The sequence below is a fragment of the Nerophis ophidion genome, linkage group LG20 (assembly GCF_033978795.1).
Source record: "Nerophis ophidion isolate RoL-2023_Sa linkage group LG20, RoL_Noph_v1.0, whole genome shotgun sequence".
NCBI classification, from domain to species: domain Eukaryota; kingdom Metazoa; phylum Chordata; class Actinopteri; order Syngnathiformes; family Syngnathidae; genus Nerophis; species Nerophis ophidion.
In genome coordinates this window covers 36154851-36167520 of record NC_084630.1, presented here as the reverse complement: position 1 = coordinate 36167520, position 12670 = coordinate 36154851, and the positions used below count along the sequence as shown (strand labels likewise).

At 44.3% G+C, this 12670-nt stretch overlaps 1 protein-coding gene across 2 annotated transcripts in view; it reads right to left on the bottom strand.

Annotated features, from left to right (window-relative positions):
- Positions 1 to 805: 805 nt before the first annotated feature.
- Positions 806 to 12670, bottom strand: part of aars2 (alanyl-tRNA synthetase 2, mitochondrial (putative)) — a 16833-nt gene continuing 4968 nt past the window's right edge. The window contains exons 3-20 of one of the 2 annotated variants that reach the window (XM_061881111.1): positions 9640 to 9784; positions 9444 to 9571; positions 9268 to 9376; positions 9169 to 9207; positions 8994 to 9108; positions 8115 to 8242; positions 7916 to 8051; positions 7678 to 7847; positions 7498 to 7611; positions 7302 to 7442; positions 7104 to 7241; positions 6939 to 7042; positions 6745 to 6853; positions 5527 to 5652; positions 5352 to 5462; positions 1424 to 1507; positions 1241 to 1354; positions 806 to 1169 (exon numbers count right to left, since the gene is read on the bottom strand). In XM_061881111.1, the coding sequence (XP_061737095.1) occupies positions 966 to 1169; positions 1241 to 1354; positions 1424 to 1507; positions 5352 to 5462; positions 5527 to 5652; positions 6745 to 6853; positions 6939 to 7042; positions 7104 to 7241; positions 7302 to 7442; positions 7498 to 7611; positions 7678 to 7847; positions 7916 to 8051; positions 8115 to 8242; positions 8994 to 9108; positions 9169 to 9207; positions 9268 to 9376; positions 9444 to 9571; positions 9640 to 9784 (2215 nt within the window). In that variant the 3' untranslated portion in view covers positions 806 to 965. Of the gene's footprint in view, positions 1170 to 1240; positions 1355 to 1423; positions 1508 to 5351; positions 5463 to 5526; positions 5653 to 6744; positions 6854 to 6938; positions 7043 to 7103; positions 7242 to 7301; positions 7443 to 7497; positions 7612 to 7677; positions 7848 to 7915; positions 8052 to 8114; positions 8243 to 8993; positions 9109 to 9168; positions 9208 to 9267; positions 9572 to 9639; positions 9785 to 12670 lie in introns of both variants that reach the window. The other variant, XM_061881110.1, reaches the window with a different exon arrangement.

Here is a 12670-nt window from a genome sequence, read left to right as displayed (position 1 = left end):
AATGTTATTCTCCACACGACATAGGTGATCATCAAACAGGAATGAGTGTTATTCTCCACACGACATAGGTGATCATCAAACAGGAATAAGTGTTATTCTCCACAAGACATAGGTGATCATCAAGCAGGAATAAATAAGTGTTATTCTCCACATGACACAGGTGATCATCAAGCAGGAATAAATAAGTGTTATTCTCCACACGACATAAGTGATCATCAAGCAGGAATAAATAAGTGTTATTCTCCACATGACACAGGTGATCATCAAGCAGGAATAAATAAGTGTTATCCTCCACACGACACAGGTGATCATCAAGCAGGAATAAATAAGTGTTATTCTCCACACGACACAGGTGATCCTCAAGCAGGAATAAATAAATGTTATTCTCCACACGACATAGGTGATCATCAAACAGGAATGAGTGTTATTCTCCACACGACATAGGTGATCATCAAACAGGAATAAGTGTTATTCTCCACAAGACATAGGTGATCATCAAGCAGGAATAAATAAGTGTTATTCTCCACATGACACAGGTGATCATCAAGCAGGAATAAATAAGTGTTATTCTCCACACGACATAGGTGATCATCAAGCAGGAATAAATAAGTGTTATTCTCCACACGACATAGGTGATCATCAAGCAGGAATAAATAAGTGTTATTCTCCACACGACACAGGTGATCATCAAGCAGGAATAAATAAGTGTTATTCTCCACACGACATAGGTGATCATCAAACAGGAATAAATAAGTGTTATTCTCCACACGACACAGGTGATCATCAAGCAGGAATGAAAGCAAGATGATATTAGAAACATTTTATTTCACATTCAGGACGTGTGCATGATAGATGGTCCACAAGGATTGAATTGTGGGCGGGGCTTAAGTCTCATTGAGTAGGAGAGACCTCCTGCTCGTGAAAACAACATGATGGCCGTCACCCAGACGCCAATTAGATATGGTCTATGATGCTGATGTCACTTCCTGTTCCTGCGGACGCCGCCCATCAAGGATCCTGCGGGCAAACTGCTCCGCCCACCTGACAGCTTGCGCGATGTCGTCGCTACTTCCTGTCCCCCGAGCCACCACAGCGGAGCCCCTGCCCTCGCCGCCCAGCTGACGACACACCGCCTCCGCCCAGGCCGAAGCCGATAGCGCCGCCGAGTCCTGAAGGGCGAGACCAGAGCCAATGAGAGCCTTGGAGGCGGGCCGGCGTTCCACAGGTGAGCACAGTTTACCTTTGGCACCTGACAAGCACACAAAACTTTCCCAGAATGCCTTTGGTGTGCCAGCAGCATCACGTGACTTTGGGGGCGGGCCCAGCTCAGCTGATTGACAGTCTTCATCACCACCTGACAGGAAACAGGAAAAACAGCTGCTACTGCTAATGCTAGCCACCTGTCTGATGGGGGCGGGCATACCGAAAGAGACTCCGCCTCCACAGAATCCACCAGAAGGTCTTTGTGCTCGTTCTTGTCCAGCACACTCTGAGCCTGCACTGCTGCCTGCAAAGCATCATGGGAAACATCTCAGCTGGTGCACTCGTCCACTAAGTGTACGTCTATTCATTCTTTAATCCATCAATCAATCAATGTTCATTTATATAGCCCTAAACCACTACGACATCCTCGGTAGGCCCACATAAGGGCAAGGAAAACTCACACCCAGTGGGACGTCGGTGACAATGATGACTATGAGAACCTTGGAGAGGACCAAAGCAATGGATGTCGAGCAGGTCTAACATGATACTGTGAAAGTTCAATCCATAATGGATCCAACACAGCCGCGAGAGTCCAGTCCAAAGTGAAGCCAGCAGGAAACCATCCCAAGCGGAGGTGGATCAGCAGCGTAGAGATGTCCCAAGCCGATACACAGGCGAGCGGTCCATCCTTTACTACATCAGTAGTCCAAGTGTACTTACACTTGTCTACTCATTCTTGACTACCTCAGTAGTCTTAGTGTACTTACACTCGTCTATTCATTCTTTACTACATCTGTAATCCAAGTGTACTTACACTTGTCTACTCGATGTTGACTACATCAGTAGTGTAAGTGTACTTACACTAGTCTATTCGCTCTTGACTACATCAGTAGTCTAAGTGTACTCACACTCGTCTATTCATTCTTTACTACATCAGTAATCTAAGTGTACTTACACTTGTCTACTCATTGTTGACTACATCAGTAGTCTAAGTGTACTTACACTAGTCTATTCATTCTTGACTACATCAGTAGTCTAAGTGTACTCACACTCGTCTATTCATTCTTTACTACATCAGTAATCTAAGTATACTTACACTCATCTACTCATTCTTTACTACATCAGTAATCTAAGTATACTTACACTCGTCTACTCATTCTTTACTACATCAGTAGTCTAGGTGTACTGACACTTGTGTACTCATTCTTTACTACATCAGTAGCCTAAGTGTACTTACACTCGTCTACTCATTCTTTACTACATCAGTAGTCTAAGTGTACTTACACTTCTGTACTCATTCTTTACTACATCAGTAGCCTAAGTGTACTTACATTTTTCTACTCGTTCGGTAATACATCAGTAGTTTAGGTGTACTTACACTTGTGTACTCATTCTTTACTACATCAGTAGCCTAAGTGTACTTACACTCGTCTACTCATTTGTTACTACAGCAGTAGTCCAAGTGTACTTACACTTGTCTACTCATTTGTTACTATATCAGTAGTCTAAGTGTACTTACACTGTCTACTTGTTGTTGACTACATCAGTAGTCTAAGTGTACTTACACTTGTCTACTCATTATTCACTACACTAGTAGTCTAAGTGTACTTACACTTGTCTATTCATTCTTTACTACATCAGTAATCTAAGTGTACTTACACTTGTCTACTCATTGTTGACTACATCAGTAGTCTAAGTGTACTTACACTAGTCTATTCATTCTTGACTACATCAGTAGTCTAAGTGTACTCACACTCGTCTATTCATTCTTTACTACATCAGTAATCTAAGTATACTTACACTCGTCTACTCATTCTTTACTACATCAGTAATCTAAGTATACTTACACTCGTCTACTCATTCTTTACTACATCAGTAGTCTAGGTGTACTGACACTTGTGTACTCATTCTTTACTACATCAGTAGCCTAAGTGTACTTACACTCGTCTACTCATTCTTTACTACATCAGTAGTCTAAGTATACTTACACTTCTGTACTCATTCTTTACTACATCAGTAGCCTAAGTGTACTTACATTTTTCTACTCGTTCGGTAATACATCAGTAGTTTAGGTGTACTTACACTTGTGTACTCATTCTTTACTACATCAGTAGCCTAAGTGTACTTACACTCGTCTACTCATTTGTTACTACAGCAGTAGTCCAAGTGTACTTACACTTGTCTACTCATTTGTTACTATATCAGTAGTCTAAGTGTACTTACACTGTCTACTTGTTGTTGACTACATCAGTAGTCTAAGTGTACTTACACTTGTTTACTCATTATTCACTACACTAGTAGTCTAAGTGTACTTACACTTGTCTACTGGTTGTTGACTACATCAGTAGTCTAAGTGTACTTACACTTTTCTACTCATTATTTACTACACTAGTAGTTTAAGTGTACTTACACTTGTCTACAGGTTGTTGACTACATCAGTATTCTAAGTGTACAAACATTTGTACAATTTTTTTACTACATCAGTAGTCTAAGTGTACTTGGACTTGTCTACTCATTTGTTACTACATCTGTAGTCCAAGTGTACTTACATTTGTCTACTCATTCTTTACTGCATCAGTAGTCTAAGTGTACTTACACTAGTCTACTCATTCATTACTACATCAGTAGTCTAAATGTACTTACACTAGTCTACTCATTCATTATTATATTAGTAGTCTAAGTGTACTTACACTAGTCTACTCATTCATTACTACATCAGTAGTCTAAATGTACTTGCACTAGTCTACTCATTCATTACTACATCAGTAGTCTAAGTGTACTTACACTTGTCTACTCGTTTGTTACTACATCAGTAGTGTAAGTGTACTTGTCTACTTATTTGTTACTACATCAATAGTCTAAGTGTACTTACACTTGTCTACTCATTCTTTACTGCATCAGTAGTCTAAGTGTACTTACACTCATCTACTCAATCTTAACTACATCAGTAGTCTAAGTGTACTTACACTTGTGTACTTATTGTTGACTAAATCAGTAGTCTAAGTGAGCTTACACTTGTATAATCATTCTTTACTACATCAGTAGTCTAAGTGGACTTACACTAGTCTACTCCTTCATTACTACATCAGTAGTCTAAATGTACTTACACTAGTCTACTCATTCATTACTACATCAGTAGTCTAAGTGTACTTGTCTACTTATTTGTTACTACATCAATAGTCTAAGTGTACTTACACTTGTCTACTCATTCTTTACTGCATCAGTAGTCTAAGTGTACTTACACTCATCTACTCAATCTTAACTACTTCAGTAGTCTAAGTATACTTACACTTGTCTACTTATTTTTGACTAAATCAGTAGTCTAAGTGTACTTACACTTGTCTACTCATTATTTATTACATCAGTAGTCTAAGTGTGCTTACACTTGTCTGCTTATTCTTTATTACATCAGTAGTCTAAGTGTATTTACACTTGTCTACCCATTCTTGACTAAATCATTAGTCTAAGTGTACTTACACTTGTCTACTTGTTCGTTACTACATCAGAAGTCTAAGTGTACATACATTTGTACTCATTTTTTACTGCATCATTAGTCCAAGTGTACTTACACTAGTCTACTCATTAATTACTGCATCAGTAGTCTAAGTGTACTTGGACTCGTCTACTCATTTGTTACTACATCAGTAGTCCAAGTGTACTTACACTTGTCTACTCATTCTTTACTGCATCATTAGTCTAAGTGTACTTACACTAGTCTACTCATTGATTACTGCATCAGTAGTCTAAGTGTACTTACACTTGTCTACTCATTCTTTACTACCTCAGTAGTCTAAGTGTACTTACGCCTGTCTACTCATTCTTTACTACATCAGTAGTCTAAGTGTACTCACACTTTTCTTCATATTTGTTACTACATCGGTAGTCTAAGTATATTTACATTTGTCTATTCAGTCTTTACTACAACAGTAGTCCAAGTGTACTTACACTTGTGTACTTGTACTTATTCTTTACTACATAAGTAGTCTTTACCTACATTCGTGTACTTACACCTGTACTTATTCTTTACTACATAAGTAATCTTTACATACATAAGTGTACTTATTCTTTACTACATGAGTAGTCTTTACATCTAAAAGTGTACTTGTACTTGTACAAAGTGTGGTTGTAAGTGTGCAGTGTGTGAGGACCTGTCTGTTCTGGATCTTCCTGACCGCAGTGTTGCTGCTCCTCTGCAGAGTCTTCAGGCGCGCCTGCAGTTCCGCCCGCTGCCAGTGGGGGATGGGTGTGTTGTCCACCGCCTGCCAGACACAGTGCGGGCTCACAAAGGAAGTGTGCGGCAGGAAGTGTGCTGTGGCCACTTACGTCAGAGAGCACGCCCACCTCCTTGGCCAGACTCTGGGCGGAGTCCAGACAGGAGGAGGCGGAGCTTGTCATTCTGGCTGACAGCGAATCCACTTCCTGAAGTAGCGACTGCCCCGCCTCCCGAGCCTGAATGGGACATCTGCGGCATTATTCTTTCTGCTAAATACTTATTCAATAATGACTCACAGCAGCTAGGCTAACATTCACCTTCATTACCAGTCTTTATGCTAAGCTAGGCTAACATTCACCTTCATTACCAGGCTTTATGCTAAGCTAGGCTAAAATTCACCTTCATTACCAGTCTTTATGCTAAGCTAGGCTAACATTCACTTTCATTACCAGTCTTTATGCTAAGCTAGGCTAACATTCACCTTCATTACCAGTCTTTATGCTAAGCTAGGCTAACATTCACCTTCATTACCAGTCTTTATGCTAAGCTAGGCTAACATTCACCTTCATTACCAGTCTTTATGCTAAGCTAGGCTAACATTCACCTTCATTACCAGTCTTTATGCTAAGCTAGGCTAACATTCCCCTTCATTACCAGTCTTTATGCTAAGCTAGGCTAACATTCACCTTCATTACCAGTCTTTATGCAAAGCTAGGCTAACATTCACCTTCATTACCAGTCTTTATGCTAAGCTAGGCTAACATTCACCTTCAATACCAGTCTTTATGCTAAGCTAGGCTAACATTTACATTCACTCCCAATCTTTATGCTAAGCTAGGCTAACATTCACCTTCATTACCAGTCTTTATGCTAAGCTAGGCTAACATTCACCTTCATTACCAGTCTTTATGCTAAGCTAGGCTAACATTCACCTTCATTACCAGTCTTTATGCTAAGCTAGGCTAACATTCACCTTAATTACCAGTCTTTATGCTAAGCTAGGCTAACATTCACCTTCATTACTAGTCTTTATGCTAAGCTAGGCTAACATTTACATTCACTCAAAGTCTTTACGCTAAGCTAGGCTAACATTTACATTCACTCCCAGTCTTTATGCTAAGCTAGGCTAACATTTACATTCAGTCCCAATCTTTATGCTAAACTAGGCCAACATTCACTCCCAGTCTTAATGCTAAGCTAGGCTAACATTTACATTCACTCCGTCTTTATGCTAAGCTAGGCTAACATTTACATTCACTCCCAGTCTTTATGCTAAGCTAGGCTAACATTTACATTCACTCCCAGTCTTTACGCTAAGCTAGGCTAACCTGTGTTGCGTCCCGTCCCGTCACGGCGACAACCCGACTGATTCCTCTGACCAGCTGTTTCTCGGATACAATGACGAGATCGTGGATGGCGGCGGTGCGCAGCAGGTGTCTGAGCGCACAGGTAAGGGGCGGAGTCAAACCGGGCCGTGGAGCAGCCGGGCGGAAGCTTTTCAAAACAAAGAGTGGGTTCTCACGTTCCACAGCAGAGTTCCACCGACGTGCGTCTGTCCGCGGGGTCCTCCAGCAGCTCAGAGACCGGAACGGACACCGACACCACCCGGACCGGGTCAGGGTACACCTGAAAGACACAGAGAGACGGTTGGCTTTTATAGTGAAAGGAGGGTCCTGAAGACGGTCACCTCGTCCACCGTCCTGAGACCCGCGATGCTCATGGCGCTCTGCAGGGCTACTTCCTGGACGTAGACCGGCTGATTGGCCAGCACCACCTGGTTGACACAATCCTCCACCTGCTGCAGCTGGCCCCTACTCAGTGAGCCCTGGACAGGAAGTAGCACATTGAGAGCCCTGGACAGGAAGTAGCCGCTGGGCTGGCACACCTTGAAGCTGAAGTCCAGGCGGAGGCGGCCCGCCGACAGGTGGGAGCCTCTCTGTTGGACCGAGGGGCCCAGAACCTTCCTGAGGGCCAGGTTGAGCAGGTGCGTGGCCGTGTGGTTGACCATGCACGCCAAGCGGTGGGCCTGAGGATCCGGGCGGTCAAGCAGAGACATGGAAAGGGGTGTGGCTGTGACTCACCTGGTCCAGGTGGAGGTGCACGCCGTCTCCCGTTCGGAGGGCGTGGGCGGCCGTCACCTGGTGGATTACGTACCCCCCTGCCCGGAACACAGCCTCCACGGAGAAAGGCACTTCCTGTCAAGCGGCACACGGTCACCCACCGGGGCGGTGAAAGGGTGATGCGACTTCCTGTCAGCTGACCTGCAGGTCGTCCCGCACCAGGTAGCCCCGGTCGGCCGCCTGCCCCCCCTGCTCGGCGTAGAAGGAGGTCCGATCCAGAATGACGCCGCAGCGCTGGCCCTCCTCCACGTGCGACACCAGCCGCTGGCCGTCAAACAGCGCCACCACCGCCGCTCGGCATGCTGGGAAGACTGCGGGAGAGGAGAAGCGGGGTCAGCCGGGCACAAGGTAGAGGTGTGGTGGATGCAGGGGGCGGTACCGTAGCGCTTCTGCTCCAGCCTGTAATGGTACTTGAGGCGCTGGTCCGTGTGAGCCACTCCCAGGCGCTGCAGCTCCGCCAAGGTGACCACGCCCATCTCCAGGCGAGGGGGGGCGTCGCCGTGCTCCGCCGCCGCCTGACACCGGACATGGAGCGCGTGGTCAAGGACAACACCCCGTCAAAGTCAAAGTGGCAGCACCTTGTGGTTCTGTGCCATTAGCAGGTCCAGCTGCTGGCGGTCCACCAGGACTCCTCGCTCCTCCAGCATCAGGTCCACCAGGTCCAGAGGAAAACCCAGGTCCCTGTGCAGAGACCACGCCACCGCCGCTGACGTGGTGGACACACCTGCTCTTTACACACCTGGACTTCAATCTACAATATTTTTACACTACTCATATATTATAAATATTGTACATCATTTATTATTATTATTAGTGTCTATTGTGAGCAAACTGTGGTGCTGAATTCCCCCAGCGATCAATAAAGTACTTTCTAGTCTATTCTATTCTATTCTGTTTAAACACTTGTAAACACCTGCTCTTCAGGTAAATGTACATGTGTATACACACTGTACACACATGCTTTAAACAGCAGGAATATTTGTATACACCTACTGTACACACTGTACATAATTATAACTACTGGACACACTTGTAATTAGAGGTATAAAGTAAATAAAAAAAAGGTAATCAGAGGTGTAAAGTATAAAGAGAAGGTAATTAGAGGTATAAAGTATATAAAAAGAAGGTAATTAGAGGTGTAAAGTATATAAATAGAAGGTAATTAGAGGTGTAAAGTATATAAAAAGAAGGTAATTAGAGGTGTAAAGTATATAAAAAGAAGGTAATTAGAGGTGTAAAGTATATAAAAAGAAGGTAATTAGATGTGTAAAGTATATAAAAAGAAGGTAATTAGAGGTGTAAAGTATATAAATACAAGGTAATTAGAGGTGTAAAGTATATAAATAGAAGGTAATTAGAGGTGTAAAGTATATAAAAAGAAGGTAATTAGAGGTGTAAAGTATATAATTAGAAGGTAATTAGAGGTATAAAGTATATAAATAGAAGGTAAGCCTGACCAGGAAAGAGTTGGTGTGTGTCTTGCATCATGCGGAGTGTTCGTCCAATCAGATTGCTGCCCTGCTGCAGAGAAGACAGGAAGTGATCCTCGTTCTGGTTGATGACGTCCATCACCTGTAAGGGACTTCCTGTTAGGTCACATGACCGGCGTGCAGCGTAGCAGGTGTGACTCACTCTGTCGGCCTCACGGTGCAGCTCAGGATACACCTGGCCCTGCACACACACACCTGGATGAATGAAGGGTCAGGGGGCGGGGCCTACAAGGTGTCGTACCAGGGTGTGTGCCACGGTGGGCACCAGGCTGGCCAGAGTCCCCGGAGGAGCCCGCAGGACTTCCACACAAAATCGGACGGCTCGCCTGAGGATCTTCCTCAGCACCAACCTGACAGGGAGTAGAAAGTCACCTGAGACTGGGATTGGCTGATCAGGCGGGTTGGTGCAGGACTCACTCCGCCCCCGACATGCCAGGATGGACCCCGTCGGCGATGCAGACCGCCAGCGTGCGCACGTGGTCAGCCACCACCCTGTAGGCCACGTCCAGCTGCGTCCCGCCGCCGTACGCCTCCACGCCGCTTCTCTGAGGACACACCTGACGCTCACCTCATGCTGGCCCCACCCACCTTGCTGGAGGCTGGCCACACCCACCTGCTGGATGGCGTCCAACAGCGGGATGAAGAGGTCCGTCTCGTAGTTGGACTTTTTGCCTTGAAGGATGCGGACCAGTCTCTCCAGTCCCATCCCCGTGTCCACGCTCTGACGGGGCAGGGCCCGCAACTGGAGCTCCGCCTCCCTGACACACATGGAACAACTGTGAGAGTGTGTGTGTGTATTTCTACCCATCTTCAGACACCAGGAAGGAAAAGTAGCTTCCACACGAGGAGGTGTGAACAAGTGAGACATAAATCTTGTAGACAATAACATTGCATCTAATAGACAATGTCTCATGTGTGGTGACATCATCAACATGTGACGTGCTCCCTCTCTAGTCAACATATGAAATAACAAGTGTGTGTAAACACGTGAAGTGCTCCCACTCTGGTCAACATATGTGATAACAAGTGTGTGTAAACAAGTGAAGTGCTCCCCCTCTGGTCAACATATGAAATAACAAGTGTGTGTAAACATGTGAAGTGCTCCCCCTCTGGTCAACATATGTGATAACAAGTGTGTGTAAACATGTGAAGTGCTCCCCCTCTGGTCAACATATGAAATAACAAGTGTGTGTAAACAAGTGAAGTGCTCCCACTCTGGTCAACATATGTGATAACAAGTGTGTGTAAACATGTGAAGTGCTCCCCCTCTGGTCAACATATGTGATAACAAGTGTGTGTAAACAAGTGAAGTGCTCCCCCTCTGGTCAACATATGTGATAACAAGTGTGTGTAAACATGTGAAGTGCTCCCCCTCTGGTCAACATATGTGATAACAAGTGTGTGTAAACAAGTGAAGTGCTCCCCCTCTGGTCAACATATGTGATAACAAGTGTGTGTAAACATGTGAAGTGCTCCCCCTCTGGTCAACATATGAAATAACAAGTGTGTGTAAACATGTGAAGTGCTCCCCCTCTGGTCAACATATGTGATAACAAGTGTGTGTAAACATGTGAAGTGCTCCCCCTCTGGTCAACATATGAAATAACAAGTGTGTGTAAACATGTGAAGTGCTCCCCCTCTGGTCAACATATGAAATAACAAGTGTGTGTAAACAAGTGAAGTGCTCCCACTCTGGTCAACATATGTGATAACAAGTGTGTGTAAACAAGTGAAGTGCTCCCCCTCTGGTCAACATATGTGATAACAAGTGTGTGTAAACATGTGAAGTGCTCCCCCTCTGGTCAACATATGAAATAACAAGTGTGTGTAAACATGTGAAGTGCTCCCCCTCTGGTCAACATATGTGATAACAAGTGTGTGTAAACAAGTGAAGTGCTCCCCCTCTGGTCAACATATGTGATAACAAGTGTGTGTAAACAAGTGAAATGCTCCCCTTCTGGTCAACATATGAAATAACAAGTGTGTGTAAACACGTGAAGTGCTCCCCCTCTGGTCAACATATGTGATAACAAGGGTGTGTAAACACGTGAAGTGCTCCCCCTCTGGTCAACAAATGTGATAACAAGTGTGTGTAAACAAGTGAAGTGCTCCCCTTCTGGTCAACATATGTGATAACAAGTGTGTGTAAACATGTGAAGTGCTCCCCCTCTGGTCAACATATGTGATAACAAGTGTGTGTAAACATGTGAAGTGCTCCCCCTCTGGTCAACATATGAAATAACAAGTGTGTGTAAACATGTGAAGTGCTCCCCCTCTGGTCAACATATGTGATAACAAGTGTGTGTAAACATGTGAAGTGCTCCCCCTCTGGTCAACATATGAAATAACAAGTGTGTGTAAACAAGTGAAGTGCTCCCACTCTGGTCAACATATGTGATAACAAGTGTGTGTAAACAAGTGAAGTGCTCCCCCTCTGGTCAACATATGTGATAACAAGTGTGTGTAAACATGTGAAGTGCTCCCCCTCTGGTCAACATATGAAATAACAAGTGTGTGTAAACATGTGAAGTGCTCCCCCTCTGGTCAACATATGTGATAACAAGTGTGTGTAAACAAGTGAAGTGCTCCCCCTCTGGTCAACATATGTGATAACAAGTGTGTGTAAACAAGTGAAATGCTCCCCCTCTGGTCAACATATGTGATAACAAGTGTGTGTAAACAAGTGAAGTGCTCCCCCTCTGGTCAACATATGTGATAACAAGTGTGTGTAAACATGTGAAGTGCTCCCCCTCTGGTCAACATATGTGATAACAAGGGTGTGTAAACACGTGAAGTGCTCCCCCTCTGGTCAACATATGTGATAACAAGTGTGTGTAAACATGTGAAGTGCTCCCCCTCTGGTCAACATATGTGATAACAAGTGTGTGTAAACATGTGAAGTGCTCCCCCTCTGGTCAACATATGTGATAACAAGGGTGTGTAAACAAGTGAAGTGCTCCCCCTCTGGTCAACATATGTGATAACAAGTGTGTGTAAACAAGTGAAATGCTCCCCCTCTGGTCAACATATGTGATAACAAGTGTGTGTAAACATGTGAAGTGCTCCCCCTCTGGTCAACATATGTGATAACAAGTGTGTGTAAACAAGTGAAGTGCTCCCCCTCTGGTCAACATATGTGATAACAAGTGTGTGTAAACATGTGAAGTGCTCCCCCTCTGGTCAACATATGTGATAACAAGGGTGTGTAAACACGTGAAGTGCTCCCCCTCTGGTCAACATATGTGATAACAAGTGTGTGTAAACATGTGAAGTGCTCCCCCTCTGGTCAACATATGTGATAACAAGTGTGTGTAAACATGTGAAGTGCTCCCCCTCTGGTCAACATATGTGATAACAAGTGTGTGTAAACATGTGAAGTGCTCCCCCTCTGGTCAACATATGTGATAACAAGTGTGTGTAAACATGTGAAGTGCTCCCCCTCTGGTCAACATATGTGATAACAAGTGTGTGTAAACATGTGAAGTGCTCCCCCTCTGGTCAACATATGTGATAACAAGTGTGTGTAAACATGTGAAGTGCTCCCCCTCTGGTCAACATATGAAATAACAAGTGTGTGAAGTGCTCCCCCTCTGGTGAACCTATGTGATAACAAGTGTGTGTAAACACATGACGTGCTCCCCCTC